This window comes from Chelonia mydas, chromosome 8 (genome assembly GCF_015237465.2).
Source record: "Chelonia mydas isolate rCheMyd1 chromosome 8, rCheMyd1.pri.v2, whole genome shotgun sequence".
Classification (NCBI taxonomy): domain Eukaryota; kingdom Metazoa; phylum Chordata; order Testudines; family Cheloniidae; genus Chelonia; species Chelonia mydas.
This window is the reverse complement of record NC_057854.1, coordinates 51,802,254-51,820,269: the sequence shown is the minus strand read 5'-3', so window position 1 is coordinate 51,820,269 and position 18,016 is coordinate 51,802,254. Positions and strand designations below refer to the sequence as shown.

Genomic DNA, 18,016 nt, shown 5'->3' with positions numbered 1-18,016 from the left:
TTTTTCACCCCACCCCCATTTTTAGATTGTACGATAGTGAGGTGCATAAACTGCTTGCAGTTCAAACCCTGTAGTGGCCCATATACATATAGGTGGCACCAATGTAGATTTTAAAATGTAGCTGGCATTGATGCCAATGCATTTCTTCCCCTAACTCCTGCACTGACTGTAGTGTGCCTTATCTTCCCATGCACTTGAGGACATCAAGGAGGTTTTGAGGAGATCGGTTTGTACACCTCGAACCTTCAGGCTAAGGGTCAGAGGCACTATGGCTGTGTCTACACTAGAATTTTGTGAGAATATCCAGCCATTGACCACACCAGTGTAGTGCCATCAGTGGGGAATGCTATTATAGAACAACAGAACCACTAACAGAACAGAACCACTAACCCAGGAACCTAGAAACCTATCCTTGCAACAAAGCCCGTTGCCAACTGTGCCCACATATCTATTCAGGGGGCACCATCGTAGGGCCTAATCACATCAGCCACACTATCAGAGGCTCATTCACCTGCACATCTGCCAGTGTGATATATGCCATCATGTGCCAGCAATGCCCCTCTGCCATGTACATTGGTCAAGCTGGACAGTCTCTATGTAAAAGAATAAATGGACACAAATCAGACATCAAGAATTATAACATTCAAAAACCAGTCGGAGAACACTTCGGTCTCTTTGGTCACTCGATTACAGACCTAAAAGTGGCAATTCTTCAACAAAAAAACTTCAAAAACAGACTCCAACGAGAGACTGCTGAATTGGAATTAATTTGCAAACTGGATACAATTAGCTTAGGCTTGAATAAAGACTAGGAATGGATGGGTCATTACACAAAGTAAAACTATTTCCCATGTTTATCTCCCCCCCACCCGCCCCTCCTCAGATGTTCTTGTCAACTGCTGGAAATGGCCCACCTTGATTATAACTACAAAAGGTTCTCCCTCCCCCCGACCCTCTCCTGCTGATAATAGCTCACCTTACCTGATCACTCTCCTTACAGTGTGTATGATAACACCCATTGTTTCATGTTCTCTGTGTATATAAATCTCCCCACTGTATTTTCCACTGAATGCATCCGATGAAGTGAGCTGTAGCTCACTGAAGCTTATGCTCAAATAAATTTGTTAGTCTCTAAGGTGCCACAAATACTCCTTTTCTTTTTGCGAATACAGACTAACACGGCTGCTACTCTGAAACCTGTCATTATAGATACAGCATCAGCAGTCTAACCACTGTGGCATTTAACCCTACAAGTCTAAGTGACACAGTGGTAAAAATGTCTGAGTCTCATTTATACTGCTTGTGCAGTTGCTATCTGGTGTAGATTTCCCAAAAAGCATAGTATAGACAAGACAGAAAGTTCACTTTGCTATGATTGGGTCTGCAACCGTGCCTGCAGACTTCAGCAGGAGAAAGAGGTTTTTAATACTGCAGAGTTTACCAGTATCATAGCAGGATGGTGCAAATGATTGAAGAAACTAAGTGTGGGGGAAAGGGAAAGCTAAGAGTAGGCATTCCAGTACCAATAATGAGAGCAACGTTTACCTGTAAAATTATTATCCAAGACAGCTTCCTTCTTCTCCCCTCCTCTCTCTGTACCGCCCAAGTAAGCTCTGATAAGCAGCTCTCAGAAGGCTCTGTAGGCTTATATTCCTGCACTCTTGACATTGTTGCCAATGGGTGTGAAATCCATTAGCCAAAAGAAAGGAAAGATCTGCTTAGCGACAGAGGGTAGCTTTCAACATTAAAACATTGACTTGGTGCCAGTCACACAGTTATTAGAAGTGGCACAGCTCCATGCCTCTCCTGCAGATCTCTGTGGAATGTAGGTTGGCAGCAGGTTGAATGCTAAGTGGTCACCACTCAGCAGATGCTGTTTTTAACTACTGGGAGAAAAATCCCTTGCAGCAGGACCATTTATAAAACGTTCACAAGTTTTTGCTAGAAGTTCAGATTTGACTCAGTGATTTACCTTAGTTCATTCTTCAGCTTCTGAATATGCCTTGAGCAGCATCTGCCGATTGTTTGAGTAGAGGGCTCTTCCTTCCAAAAGTGCTGGATTTTGATGCATCATTCCTCTGCATCTCACAGCTTTATGTGTACAATTCGTCTTTCGCCTGCTCCTTTTTTTGTCACCAGAATTACTGTCTCACTGCTGGATGCAGCAAAACTGTTGGCAGCGTTGAGATTCAGGCAGCATGTGTGGGGTGGGCAACATCGCTGCAAAGCAAAAGCCGTTGCACTCAAGAAAGAAGCTGTGTTTTTTAAATTGTTTTAGTGAGATTTTATGTATCCACATTCTTCTCTCCCACCACAAACAGCATAGAATTGCCAGTAAATCCAGGAATAATTCTTGAAGACCTGCAATAGTCTGGGGGTCTCTAGGCCCCCTGCTGCCAGAACGTTGTATGCGTCTTCTGGGGAATTTTAGGCCATTTTAAAGTTGAGTAACTTAATGATCAGGAACTCAACAGGTTTGAAGTTCAGATAAATTTCAATAAGTTTGGATGTTTATACAAATTTATGAAGCCGCACCCTACCCAAGATCCAGTGTCCCCAAGTAGCCTCTCTTGTAGACTCCCCATGCCCATAGCTGCCTTTTGGAGTGGAAGGGAGGCAAGAAAGTCAAATGACCTTCCACCCTTCCCTGGCAGTTTGAGGCATGATTGCAGGCCTGTCTCTCTACTTTCAAATAATCTAGGCCTAAAGTTTGACTGGTGTCAAAATAGCTTTATTCTCTAGATTTTTATTTTTATTTTCTCTCAAGCCATCCTGCCACACAGAAATCTCTCTTGCAAGCCCATCCCTGCTCCCACCCCAATAGTTCTTATTTATCTAAGAACTAAGAAAAAAACATTTTTGGGCCCTTGCTGCTGCCTCTGTGCACTCCACTGCCAGAGCAGTGCTTACAGAAACTGAAATAAGGATTTTAAAATCAACAAACTAGGAAAGCCAGTTAATTGCAGGTGCTGTTAGGAATGCTAATGAAAGTGAGAAGCAGTTGTGTCCAGAGGAATGAATGCAGGGCAGGGAGAGGAGCCATGAGTTCCTCACTTCTGTTGCCCGTTCTGCCACTGACTTGCTGTGTGACCTCGAACAGGTTATTTCATGTTTCTCTTCTGATTTCCCCCTCAGATAACACCACCCACTTCCTATGATTGGTGTGAGGATTGATTAATGACTGTACAATGCTTCATGATAAAGATTCAGTCGTTCCTTTTGAGGCATGCCCCCTAGCTGGGTGTGGTGTAGGAAGAGCCTCCAGTGGGAACTCCATGTGGCACAATGTCTCAGGAAGGCCAGTGAATCTTGTAAAATCAAGACGCGCAACATGCTATATACGTGCCTGTGCCTGGGCGGCACGGTTGTCCTCATGTTGAATGGTTGCAGGTCCTTGACTTTGCCACTTCCCTGCCTCTCTCCATCCACTGAAGCCAAGACTGGTTTTAGCCCTGTACAAGGTGTAAGTACCACCGTTGCACCTAGCTCGAGTGTGGTGCAGTGCGGAGACAGAGGAGGAGACTCCTTGTGCCTTCTTCCCCTTTACACGCCCATGCAGAGAAAGAAAACGACGTAACCCTGAGGGCTTGAGTTTGCAAAGTGAAGGGCATATAAATCCAAGATAAAGCATTGACCTGGGCAGGGCAAATGGAACCCAATCCTGTGTTAATGAGAGCTGCTGCACAGCTGCCATGTTACTGCTGCCTAGTAGGAGGGCTGAGAGCCATTGAACCCAACTGTAAACCCTGTATATGATAGAAACCACTTCAAGCCTGGGGGGTGCTGCCACATCCCCAGCACTCTTAGTTCCAGCCTCGCCGCCCCACCCCGCAACGAATTTCAGGATTAAGGTCTTAAAACACTATCTACTATCTAGGTATTTATTTTTCTTAATAAATGCATTTTAAAAAATGAAGCCAGAATCTCTGGGCCTTGCATGCTTTTATTTGTTGGTGCTCTGAAATATTTTAATGCGCTTTATCTCAGTGTGGTGAAAGATTTCATCACCCTTTGCTCCCATCCCCCACCCTCCCTCAGTCCTTGGGGTCATCTGAAATACCATGTGACTAATGTGTTAAATCACTTGTCTCATTTGTGAAGTCATTGTCCAAAATGCTTTAAACCTCATTCAGATGTTCCCAGTTTCGGGAAAGTCAGGTGTGAAAACACAGATTGCTGCTGGCAGCTGAGCCTTTTTTCCAGGTGAGCGCTCAGTCATAGACACAGCCTGCAGCCTCCGATTGTTTCCTTAATCCCAGGCTGTGCCTTGCAGGGCTAGAGGAATTGCCGTTGCTGTACGTCCCAACTATGTGTCTACTTAGGAGGGGCAGTCCCTAAAACACTGATCATTTTTGCACCCAGCTCCTCCAAAAAGCTCTCCTTGTCAGAAGAATTTCAGTGAAGTTAAAATGTTTCATTCTGTCTCCAGAAAGGCACCTCTTTTTTATAGGTTTCCGCTGTGGACAGGATGGTTTTACTACCCAAACGTAGCCTCTCATTCATGTCTGATTGACTCTCATCTCTTAATTATTTGAATCAAAGAAGCATGTCATAATTCAAGAATGTGAACTGAGAAAATGCTGTATGCATCCCTTTGATTCATTTTACGTAGGACTTTGATCCCTTTTCTTTTTTCATTCAGGCAGTTTTTTCCTACCACTTTAAATGGAGGGGAAATTCCTTTTCTATGCTTGTTGGTTTTCTTTTCTTTTTTTTTTTTTTTTTTTAAGGTCACTGCTAGTCATGATTACTTCTTGGCTATTGGCTCATATGTGAAGCTAAGGTTGAAGTGATTATGACAGAAGTACCGTAATAATACATGGAATTGGTGTATGGCTTTACCAGGGGCCCTGCATTGTGAAACATCAGGCCCTCAGCTACCCAAGAAGTGAGCACTTCAGGGTGCTCCCTGTAGAAGATTAGAATCTTATCCTGAGATAGATAAATCTTGAAGCTAACAGCTGAGGAATTTATTATCCCAAGATAGTTTCCTACAGAAATGTGATGATCGTCCTCTCAACACAGGGCTTTGATTGGTTGCTATAAATAGTTCTGTACTGAATGGCTTTTTAAAAACTAAATTGTGTTGAGATTCTGACAGGGAGATTGTCAGAAGCTGAGGCAGCCATGTTTATTTGGGGGCTATCGATTTGAAGATCTGAAGGCCAGTCAGAGCATGGAAATGTTCATAATTGTGCTGTTATTGAAAAATAAATGAACTGCCATTATGCAAATCAGCTAGCTTTCCTCCTCCCAGCCTATCAGAGTGCAAGGAACTGCATAATTGATAAATAAGTATGTATTTATGGGTCAGTAACTCTATAGCATGTCTGTGATCTGACTGGTTGAGACAATTCCATTTCAGGATAATCCTGTGTAACCTGACTTCTTGAAGTATGTAATTGCTTTTATATGGAAAGAGATGTAATAAGGATAATGTAGCTAACAGGTCTTGACCCATGTGGTTCAAAACTTCCACTAGCCAATCAAATTCCTCTGGTCTTCAGCCCATTTTATGAGCGTTCCACAGGCATTATTGCAGATGTCAGAAAATGTACTGATTGATATATGCTTTCTCTCCAGGGTTAGATGTTACCTTCTTGGAGACATTCAATTTTGTCCACCAGCCAATTAACTAACTGTATGAAAAGTCTATATTGGATGCTTTATAATAATAATTCATGGCTACAGACAAGGCTGCCCTATCCCCTTTCCATCTCCCTCCCTGTCTATAGTATATACTTTCTCAGTACTCTTGGGTTATTAAATACTTATTAAATACTATTTCATTATTGCTAACTATCGTTTTGATGAGCTACAATAGTAAAACTTTGGAACAGCAATAGAAAAGGGGTGCTAGAAAGTAAGTGTCTCTCTGATTCCTTTATAGGAAGGGCACATTTTGGGAGCTGAAGTAATAGGGGATAAAACTCAATTAATGAAGAGAAGTAAAAAGAAGTAAATGAGGTAATCAAGCGCAGAGAAATTGGTATTGGCAGGTTCTGAATGATGCTCTGAGATGAGCAATCTTTCAAAATCCTTCCTTGCATGTTGCTGCCGTCTATTTATTATTAAAATAACATGATCCATGAGGCGCTCAGGGTGAGTCCCGGCCTAGCTAATTCTAATTAATCCAGTCAGGGAGAGCAGCAGGGTAAGTGGAGCAGTCTATCGGATTGAAATTCATAACTTAATTGAGGTCAAAGTCCTGGGCTGAGAGAACAAAAGTCTTTCGCTAGGACCAAGCAGATCAATAGCAATAAATATCTGGCTTGGATACAAGTAGCTTAGAGTGACAGATTATCTGACACTGGCCAGAGGTCTTGGTCTTGTTAAGGGCAAAGTCCTGAGGCATGTACAGTATACCAAGACTCTAGCTGCTGTTCCTTCCAAGCTGTAAAGAACTCAGAAGGGAGACCAGTGAAATATCTGAAGGGCTCTTGAGAGCCATGGTAGAGTGCAGTTTATAAAAACTCCAAGCAATTCCGACTGAAATGGCACAGAGCTGGATTCAGTTTCTTGAGATATGGGTCTCCGTTTAAGTAGGGCAAGGGCTTGTGTCCCATTAGTACTGACTGAGGTCAGAAGAATTTGCTACAGCTTACAGGAACTTGGAGCTAAATCACTAGCTTGTCCAAAGAAGGACCTTTAGGATCATGGGGAATTGAGCACATAGATTGATGGCCTTTATGCCACGTCTGTATTTATTGTATACAGTATTTATATAGGGAAGAAAGAGGAAAGTTGGAGGAGTAGAGTGTAAATAACCATTAAGGTACATTTATAAACAGTATTATTCAGTCCTGAGAAAGGGAGACAGTGATTCCCATACCCTTCAGAATAGCAATCACAGATTCCAGTGTGACTCTGAAACTTCTGCGTTGTTGATACACCCTTATGTTAAAAAATTACTGTAGTATTCTACAGTAATGGCCACTCATCAAAACTGTAGGTCTGAGTTTTGGACAGTAACTTTAAGGCAGACAGTGACATTGACATTTAAACCAGGGAAAGCAGCGTGTAAAGCCATGCTAAATTGAAATCTGAAGGATTGAAGTACAGACACAGGTTTGTCCTTGAAAGTTATACTGAGAGGGATACATTGGTACTATTCACACTTTTTGTTTATTTTTAGTTTTTAAGTGGATTTAGTGGTAATAGATATGGCCAGATTTCACAGCCTTGAGGACTGATGTCCTCTATGTACCGGACAGGTATTGCATTTGGTCAGTAATCTGCATTTCCCTTGACACTGTCCAGCCAATGTGTCTCAACACTATTTAGAAGGTGCCCTTGTAGGGATTAGAGAGTAGGTCAGACTCCTTGTCCGTTGTGTCGGATTCAGATTTAGTACGAATCTGACTTGAAGAACCAGTACAAATACCAGATATTTAAATGGCTGTTACTCCCCCAAATTACCTTGACCCTGACTCTAGTGAACACACTATTTTATGCCACAGGTTCATCCAGTGCACAAGTTGGACAGTGTGCAGTGAATGAGGCAGCTGTTCAGTATTCATTTTTATCCTCCCTGTGCAGTGTGTGGCTTCCTGCTTCATTCACTGCACAATATCCGGCCGCCTCAGTCTGAGGTCAGTGAGTCCAGCCTCTGGACTACTGCCTTACTCATTGTGGATCCCTCCCTGACTCACTCTCCAGCCTACTCACCAACTGACATGAAGCCTGTGGTAATTAAAGACTTTGTTGAAATGCATGTTAAAGGGAGCAGAATTAAACCTTAACTTTGGCTTTTCCTGATTTTTGAGTGCTTCATATTCCAGCAGTAACAGTTTTTATTAATAGCATTTCCTATTTAAAGAGAGATGATCAAACAAAACTTCCACCATGTGCAACCAGTTGCTACATAGCATTAGAACTCCTTGTCTTACTCACACGTGCCTTGAACCAATAGAACATGGTGAAATCATATTCAGAAATAAGAAATTCCTCTTTCCTTACACAATGACATTTGTGCAGAGTCAACAAAAGGTTGTGGGAAGTGGGGGAATGAAAAAATATTATAAAACTAGTGCTTGGCTGACGTACATTTTGAAAAAAGTTTATCTGGACCACATCTAAAAAGATACTCAGTGGACAATGGAAAGGCACATCTGTGACCCAGGGTGTATGTCCTTGCTAAATTTCAAAATTCTACCACCTCCTGCTGAGGCCCCAGAACTGTTCACTGGGATCAATGGGGTTACTGCAGATTTCCACTGATGTCACTAAGAACAGACTCTTTCTTACCGTTTCTAGAGTTGTGCTGTAAACACCTCTTGTACTGGTGCACAGTAAAAGTAAAAAATAACCAAACAAGGGCCTGATCATACAAAACCCTCTGCATACAGAACTCCCATTGGTTTAAGAGAAGATAGTACTCTTGTGACTGAATTGAGAGCCAGGAGATCTGGCTTCTGTTCCCAGCTTTGCTGCAGGCCGTTTGCATGACGTCAGAGAAGTGACTTAATTTCTTTGTCTCAATTCCTCATCTGTAAAATGGACAGAGAGATAATCCTTCCCTGCCTCTCAGGAGTTCATGTAAGGTGCTGAGATGCTGTAGTGATAAGCACCATAAAAAACCCTGTAAGTGAAATTAAACAAATAATAACTGTATTACGTGCACAGAGGACTTGCAGGATCGTACTCCAAGTCATGCAAATTTCCACACAACTCAGAATGCACCAAAAGAGGGAAGAGACTAAAGGATCCAATCCAGCTCCGTGTAAAATCACTAGGAGCAGGAGTAGGCAAAGAAATATTTCTTGTTAGGGAAATATTAAAGAACTATTGTTAGGGAAAGAAATATTTCTTTCCAGTCTTCTCGAAGTATGTAAGAGTACAAAGTAGTTAAGAAGGTCTATTATCTTTGTTAGCCTCAACCATCTGACTTCGGTGCATCTGTCACATACCCCGAAAGTCAGTTTGCAGGATACAGAAAATCCTGAATTTCATGTTTGAGAATATATCTAAAATGTGTTGTGACTTATTCTGGTGCTCTGCGATATTGCTGTGACAGTGTTATGTTTTTTTCTCTGCAAATAATGTTTTAAAAGTGGCAACCCTAAATGTGATGCTGTAGCAAATGTATTAGATTTCCCTTCCTGAGGAATGTGTTACTAAAGTGTAATACAAGAGAAATTAGATGTACATCTCTTAAATTAAGGTTGTGCATTATGGGGCAAATTCTTGTACCCTAGCACAGCCCAGGTAGTTAGGATGTGCACTAGTAAGTTCTTTGGTTGCAACCAAAGAAAGGGTTCAGATTGTTTTTGCCCACATGAGACTATAATGCCCATTTGGACGTGTCCTGTTACTCTTGACAAATCACTTGGTGACTTTTGTTCCTTTTGGTTGATTATAACAGAACTGTGAGGGAGCTGTAGCGTTCGTCATTTTCTCTTTCCATCTGTCAGTCTGTTGCTAGAGATACGCTTTCTGATATATTTCTCCTGCCTTCTTTTGCTACTAAAAATAGTTAATGTGTCAGAAGTCTCCTATTTTCTGTTTTGCAATAGTGTGTTAAACATCATGCTGGGGGGGAGTGTGCTGAAGGGGAGTCTTTACTCATTTGATCACCAAAACAGTGGAAGAATCTGTTAGAGGTTAAAATTGTAGTGAAGAGGGAAGAGTTTAGGTGTGAAGTATTCTCTATTCCTTCCCTTCTCTCATCATGTACATATAGGGTTCATCTATAGTGCAGTTAAACACCGGTGGCTAACCCATGTCAGCTGACTCGGGCTCACAGCGCTCAGGCTTGCGGGACTGTAGAATTGCAGATGTTCGGACTTGGGCTGAGGCCCAGGCTTTGGGACCCTCCCCTCATGGGGGCCCAGAGTTCAGGCTCCAGCCTGAGCCCAAACGTCTACACTGCAGTTTTACAGCTGCTTCGCCCAAGCCCTGTGAGCCTGAATCAGTTGACATGGGCCAGCCACGGATGTTTAACTGCAGTGTAGACATACCCATAGAATTCACATCTTAGATGTGACTGGTATCTCTTAACAGCCCTAACATTCGCAGGAGTTTTCTTTGTACTTACCCAAGTTGTAGTGAGTCAGCCCTGGCTCTAGTTAAGAACAAAAAACTGCTTTAATGAAGTAATATAGGCAAGGCCTCACCTGTCACAAATTATTTAGTCACAATACATGTTTCTTGACATTTGTCACAGCCAATCACTATATTTATTTGCAAACCTGGAGTAGTTTGGCCCAGCTGGATAGGTGTAGTGATAGGCTTGCGTATGACACAGATGGAATAAATCTTGGCCATTGGTTCCCACAGCTGCATCTTTAAAAAAAGAAAAAGTTAATTGGAAAGAGGATCCCGACCTGAATGAGCTGAAAGGCAAATGATATAAACATCTGTGATGAGGTAGTAAAAAGCTATGCTTTCACATCAAGCTGTGTGTAGGATAAGGAGATGCTCTGGAATCCAAAAGCTATATAGGAATGGACTTGTTTGGTGCTAGTCTTTTGCAAACGTGAATTGTTAATTAAAAGAAGACAAGCTTGAGAACATTGTGGTTTACTTTCAGTTAGACGCAGCTGCTTTTCCATTACTCCACTCGATTTCTTTGTGACTTCCCATTCCTGACATCATGCTGGTAGACCATCTCCAAGGGCCACTTTCAAGCAGTACATTTTTTTTCTCCTAAAATTGTAGAAGCTGCTATTGTGATATCTTGCCAGATTCAAAAGGGATGTTTAAGGTGGTGCAAGTTACATATTAATAAGAGTCTAAAATAGTATAATTTACATGAAGAGAGACTGGAAGAATGTGTAACCTAGTGAGAGTGGGAATGCTTGAACTTATACCTTCTTAAGCCCTCTGGTTGCCTTTTTTCCCCCCTCCACCTCTCTATTCTAGTCCCTTGACATGTAAATTACACCCACTTGGGTTCTGTCACCTTGACCTATGCATGTGTAAGTTACACCATCTTACACATCATCTCTGAATTTGGCCCAAAATATCCACCACACTGTCACAGATAAATCGTTGTGGTTAATGCTGACCAATGCAATATTTTGGTTTGGCTGCTGCAAAAAAAACAATGAGAACAAGATGGAAAAGATCAGATTCAGTGGGGGGACAAATATTTACAGGCTTCTGAGAGATTTACTAAAAATTAAACATACACTGAGAAGTATGCGATGTTTCTCTCTCCTTAGGTACATGTATGCTGTTCCTATCGACTGCAAGGGAGGCAAAGTAATATCTTTTATCAGACCAGCTTCTGCTTTTGAGCATCACACAGCTCTTCCTCAGGTCTGGAGAAAGTAACCAGAGTGTAGGCGTCCCCCTGGATTGTAATAGGTAGACCAAACAGAGAGGTGGAGAGGGTGAGAGTAAGAAATAACAAAACAGAGATTAACAGAAAAGTGGAATTCTAGGCTTGCCTAACCTCTAACCAGACCACAGTAGTTTGTAAGGATCTTGCAGAGAGTAGGCTTAATGAGGGATTTAAGAGGATAGGCATCATGAATTTTGATGGGGATATACACATGAATCTTCCATTTACATTAGTGGAAGTTTTATGTGGGTATCTGGGGACCAAATGTATCCCTCTTTGTGATCAGTAAAGAGAAAACTGCCAGTGTTGATATTAATCAAGCTCATTGAGATATTAATTCAGTGATGGAGAAAAAATGGGAGATTTTTCATAGAGGAAAAAAGAGTTGGTTCATTTGCGTAGGAATGTATCACAGCTGTACCAAGACTAAAAAAATTCCTGTTGGGATGGGGTGGCCACATAACACAGACATTGGGCTTCATAATTATTTTTAATTTGAAAATTCTAATAGTGGCACAGCATTTCTGGAAGTTTTCAGTCTTGTTCCCTGCTCCTGCTCCTATGGCTGGACCAGATATAGGAGGGAAAGAGAAGGAAAAAGTTTTATAATAGAAGAAACACCCCAGAATGCCTGATCTTGGATGCGGTACTATGGAATGTCATCTCTTGCCTGAACGTAGACGTTTCAAATCTTTGAACTGACCTTGTCTCAAGGATGATGTGGATGACTTTTCTAAGTGTACCTCAGTTATGTTCTCCCAGTTGCTAAGGTTGGGGAATTGTCAGTCTAGGCTTGCCAAAGTTCATCCATCTTGTGTGACCCATACACACATTCGTTTCCAAAGTAATACCTCCCATATGATCAAAATAATATGTACACGCATTGCTGTACACTTTCTGCTTTGCTTGTGTCTTCCACTGAATATCGTTCTAGATAGTTTTTGACTTTTAATTTGTGGCTGGTGCAACATTTCATTGGGTTAGCAGTGCATCGTAAACTCTCCAGTTCCTGCAGGTAAATTTGGAGTTGCTACACCTCCATTGATGGTTCCGACTGATAATAGAGTACATATAGAACCATTTTGTGTGTGTGTGTTGTTTTTTAGCAACATTCTCCCAAACATAGGCAGATTGGCAGCTCTGCAGTTCAGTTAGAATGGTTGCTTTCCAATGTCTTAGGCAGGAAGGATTGCTGTAGTTTTCTGAGAAGGAGCAAAAACTGGAACAAAGGGAAATGTGAGTAGTTATACCCCATTGACCAGAGAAATACTTTCAGAAGAATGGGTTATATTTATTATCACACCTCCTTCTGTCCTTAGCAATATGAAAACTTCATTGTTGTGTCATCAAATGTCTGTCCTGGTCTAAACATAACCACACAATCCTATATAGGGTATCTGTGTATATCATCATCTTTGTGGTTGCCGGGCTTTCCTTTTGTGCTGTCAATTAGTCTACATTTTGTTGAAATCCATCTTCCATCTCCTCTTCCTGAAATATGCCAACCAACTGTAACTTCAGTTTTTTCTAGCTGTCCTTCATAACCACCTTGGTTAGTTCTTCCCCACTTTGTTTTTCCTTGCTTGCAATGCTAATTGTATATTTTCTGAAGTTTCACTGTCTGACTTTTAACTTTTGCTCCACCATCTTAATGAGCACCTCTTTTTCTGCTTCCCAAGTCCTTGTGGCTAATAGTACAGAAATATCTCTTCTTTTAAGCAGTAAGGTAGCTTGCTCTCCATCATATTGACTCCACTGGTAACTGCTAGAAAAGCGAAGAGGGTAAAGCAATAAATGTTTGACATTGGGGTGCTCTGTGTGCTGTAGAAAATTTCTCAGCAATGGATAAGATCAAGATTCAAAATGCTTTAAAGAGACATCTGTTAAATGTGTCTCCTTTGTGATGGCCAACAAGTGGCTTCTTTAGACGTCTAGAGTTCCCTGGGGGTTCACGTTATTAATATATGAGTTATGACAAGGTGAACATAAGAACGGCCATACTGGGTCAGACCAAAGGTCCATCAAGCCCAGTATCCTGTCCTCTGACAGTGCCAATGGCAGGAGCCCTAAAGGGAATGAACGTACAGGTTATCATCAAGTGATCTATGCCCTGTCACCCAATACCAGCTTCTGGCAAACAGAGGCTAGGGGCATGATTCCTGCCCATCCTGGCTAATAGCCATTGTTGGACATATCTTCCATGAATCTATCTGCCTCCCTTTTGAACCCTGTTATAGTATTGGCCTTCACAACACCCTCTGGCAAGGAGTTCCAGAGGTTGACAGTGCTTTGCCTGAAAAAATACTTTCTTGTGTTTGTTTTAAACCTGCTACTTATTAATTTCATTTCATTTCAAACTTGTTCTTGTATTATGAGAAGGAGTAAATAATACTTCCTTATTTACTTTCTCTATACCACTCATGATTTTATAGACCTCTATCATATCCCTCCTTAGTTGCCTTTTTTCCAAGCTGAAAAGTCCCAATCTTATTAATCTCTCCTCATACGGAAGCCGTTCTATACCCTTAATCATTTTTGTTGCCATTTTCTGAACCTTTTCCAATTCCAATATATCTTTTTTGAGATGGGGCGACCACATCTGTACACAGTATTCAAGGTGGCTATGCTGATGCTTATTTTTTTCTGGCAGCATGATTAATTTTTCTTTCATTTCTTAATATCTCTGAGCCAGATGTCTCTGAATATCCTCATAGCAATGTTTTGCTGCTCCATTCTCCACCCACCCATCCCCCATTCACTCTCCAGCTAGTTGGTTTAATAACTTCAGAGATGTTTTTCAGTTCTACCAAAGGTAAAACTTTGAAAGGATCCTTAGGTGATGGCCTTGACATGTGTGATTCTGCCCCGCCAAGTTCCCGAGTAGGTTTGAGAGCTCAGTGCCAGGTATTCTGGCAATAATGTCTAACCTAGACCTCCCCCACGTGTTCCAGCCTGTTGCCTAGATCACTCTTCTGCTTCCTCCAGCGAATAAAATAGATTTATTCTCAGGGCTGTAAATAATTGCTTCTGTATTACCCATCAGCCATTTTTATCCTTATTACTCTCTGCTTGATTTCAAGGGATTTTTGGTTGAGGTAACTCTACCAAAAAACCAGGAGGCACAGTAATTACTGAGAAGGATGATTAAGATGAGGGTATTGACTTCTACATATGTTAATTTTTTTAAAGATGGAGGTCTTAATTCGATAACCTTAGAATCTAGTTCTCCCTAATTTTTTAAGGGGCAGATTTCATTCTATTATATTCAGCTCTGTTTATTTGTAATGCAACAGTGATATATGGCATAGTATTAACCCTGTTGCAACAAATTTCTCAGTGCAAATACATTTGTACACAGGGGAATCCAGGGCCTCTTATTCTGACTGAATTAATTACTCTTTTTTATGAGAATAATAAACTACTAAGAATGCTGAAGGGTTTTTACTGAACTTTCTTCCCATAATATTTATATTAAATTGACACTACTTTAGATGTGTATTAATCAACAGTGAACAACAGGCAGCCCTTTAGCACACAGTAGAGTGGGAATTAAGTTAAAATTACACTGAGTTCAGGAAACAGCCGGTGTCACTTCATTGGTACATCTAACTGAATTATATGACACAGTCAAAGAATTGTGACCCAGTAAAGTAAATTGCTCCATCCTAACACTTCCCTGTCTTCATTCTTTCACAGTAATGTAGACTGTGGGACTGCTGACTTGCTGCACTGTTTTAGAAATGGCTAACAAGAAAAGGGGCAGATTCAGCTCTGTGCACGCTTTGCTGTTCAGCAAAATGTTTCTGAGTGTCACAGCTGCACTAACTGTGTTGTGATCTTTGGTGCCATTAAGCTGATTATGTCTGCACAAGGACTCATCCAACTAATCCTGCAATATTGCAACTGGTAGCTTTACATTTTAACACATTTTTAAAAAAAGAGAAAATTCAGGCAGTTCGACTTTATTGGACTCTGAAAATGGATCAAGCTCTCACAGGAGTCCACTGAATGTTTGGTTAATGCAGGAAGCTAGAATATATTAGTGGACTCAATGTATTAATGAACTTGTGCTTGGGAGAGGTCTCTTGATTCATTAGTGCTTTACAGTGTTTGAAATAATTTAGGCTGGATAGTCTGGTTTTGGGCTACTTACCTCCCTGTGTTGAAGGTGATATGCTATGGTTGTATTTTTGGCACCATGTAATGTTTTTTGTTTGCTTGCATAGGCATATCCTGTGCAGGCAGCAGCTCTGCACCTGGACATGACTCCACTCAGAGAGAGTTAATAGTGAGATAACTTTATTTGTGTTATGTTGTAGCTTCTAAAAAAATAACTGTACCACAAGTTAGAATAAAGCATTTCTTCTGAGCTCTAAATGCCTATACATTCAGTTAAACCTATCTTGTAGGACAATCTCATGGGGATTCTCAATATTATTACAGTTAGTGTCTAACAGTGGACAAGAAATAAAAAGGAAAAGGGCAAATGAAGGAGAATATTCGAAAGATATGATAGAACATATTGGACATAGTTCTTGTGAATATGACTTACGCCCTGGAGAGTAATTTTACAACCTGGGTACTGAATCTAGGGGTCTTGACCACTTTGCCCTTCCCGTATTGCTAAATGAGAAGAGGAGATCATTGCTAGATTGGTGAGCGGTCCCAGGGTGGAAAAGTTTGAAAACCTCACTGACTTGCATAGAAAAAAACCCGCATGTTCTCCTATAGGGTCTGGGCATAGGATTGGGAATTCAGTCTCCTGAGTTCTAATCACAGCTGTGTGATTTGCTCTCTGTATAACCTCGGGTAAATCACTTAACCTTTCTGCCTCAGTTTCTGTATCTAACATGGGAATAATACATACCTATATCCAAGGATTACTAAATCAATAGTTGTAAAGCACTGCTATATATAAGTGCTAAATAACATTAATAAATGTCCTTGAGCCTTGCACAGGACATTGAAGGTACATCTGCATATCTGCTACACAAATTGATAGGTTCTTTTCTGAGACTTGTGGGCCAGAGGTGGACAGAAAAGGAAAGATTGTTTTTGGAGGGGTTTATCAAAGAACTGCCTATACCACACTCCAGTAAAAAGCTCTTTAATACAACTTTTCCACTTAACATGCTCCCCATTGCCTACAGGCAGCAATAAGATTAAATTCTGTGCTACCACAGAGGACGTTGCATGATTAAAACCCCCTTTTAGAAATGAATATGTGTCGTAGCTCTGTAGCACTGTTCCTCTTAACAGAGAAGGGTATTTTCTCTTGAGCACTCAATGTGTGAAAAACACCAAATGAAACTAACTATCTGTTTCAGAGTTTTATCCTGCTGCCCATCACCATGGAATCTGGCGCCTTCCCTTTAAAATAGGTAGCAGTAGTGAAGTCCCTAGTGGATTCCATGGTGCCTCTGGCACTTCTCCCTTTATGGGGTCAGAACTCTGCTTGGGGTAGGGTGTTTTTTTGGGCAGCGGGATGGAGGAGATGGGGGTTGGAGAATAAAAAAGGTGTTCAAATTGTGTCCCTTATGGTGGAAAGGCTTTTTCATTAATTGCTTTGAAAATTAGAACTGAGACCTTAAATTGATATCAGAAACTGATTGAGAGCCAGTGGAGGGACTTGAGCACTTGTCTGATGTACTCACAGTGGCCTCAGCCATGAAGAAGGCAGGCAGCCACATTCTGTGCCAGCTGGCGCCGGTGCATCATCGTCACATTCAGCTTCAGATGCAGTGAATTACAGTAATCCAGCCTGGAAGTGACAAATGCATTGATTGCTGTGGTCAGTGCCTTGTCCAGGAGGGAAGGGATAAAGTTTCCTAGCAAGCTGGAGGTGGAAACTGATGCTACCTGGTCATCCAAGCTTAGTGTGGAATTCCCAGACTCTGAGGCTTCATACCACTCTGATAAATGGGGACTATATGCTGTCAGTGGAAGGTGGAGACAACATCTTGTCAGTTCTTCGACATATTTCCCCATTCGAACTGAGCTCCTTTGGTAACATGAAAGGCAAAGGAAATGATGCTACCTGTTAACCTATACAACAACTGTTCCCTGTGAGTAAATGTTTGCATTTAATGGGATCAATCCTGCAAGGTGCATCTGAAGTCATGGGACATCAGCACCTTGCATTATCGAGTCCAATATTATCTTGCTTTGCTATAGAGCCTTTCCTCAGCACAGCCCTTTAGATTTAAAATTTTTATTAAAGTTAATGTTTAAAATCAAATTTACACAAGTTAAGAGGGAAGGTACTGTACATCTGGGGTTGGGCTGGGGTTATGCGGGATTGCCCAACTCATGCTGCAACCGTCAGTCATGTGAGTTGTCTTATTGCAACTCGTGAATGAGTAGGGATTTGGCCAGCCTCATATAGATGGGACCAAGGCTAAAAGAAAAAGATGCATGAGAAGGGATTTGCTCGATCAGGCTATACGGACAGAAATTATACACTACTGAAGTTCTGTGATAGCTGTTCAGCAGCTCTCAGCAGCACTACCCAACAGTGTAGGACAGGAAGTGAAAATGACTGCCATGTCACTTTTGTTGCCATGATCTTTCTTCTTAGAGCTGAACTCAGTGAAGGCCAAAGTGATGTTTTCAGTGATCCTCCAGCTGTTTTATTCTGCAGACTATAGGCCAAATTCTCTGCTGATGGAGTTCCATTGAAGTCAGTGAGGAAAATATTGGACTTGTGATTTTTTGTGTTGTTTATTTCTG

At 41.4% G+C, this 18,016-nt stretch overlaps 1 protein-coding gene across 2 annotated transcripts in view; it reads left to right on the top strand.

Moving 5' to 3' along the window:
* Positions 1-18,016, top strand: part of ACBD6 (acyl-CoA binding domain containing 6) — a 140,213-nt gene that overhangs the window by 89,760 nt on the left and 32,437 nt on the right. The window contains exon 7 of one of the 2 annotated variants that reach the window (XM_043553034.1): positions 15,514-15,575. The exons of the other annotated variant lie outside the window; for it this stretch is intronic. Within the exon in view, the coding sequence (XP_043408969.1) occupies positions 15,514-15,573 (60 nt within the window). The 3' untranslated portion in view covers positions 15,574-15,575. The remainder of the gene's footprint in view (positions 1-15,513; positions 15,576-18,016) is intronic. 2 annotated transcript variants of the gene reach the window in all.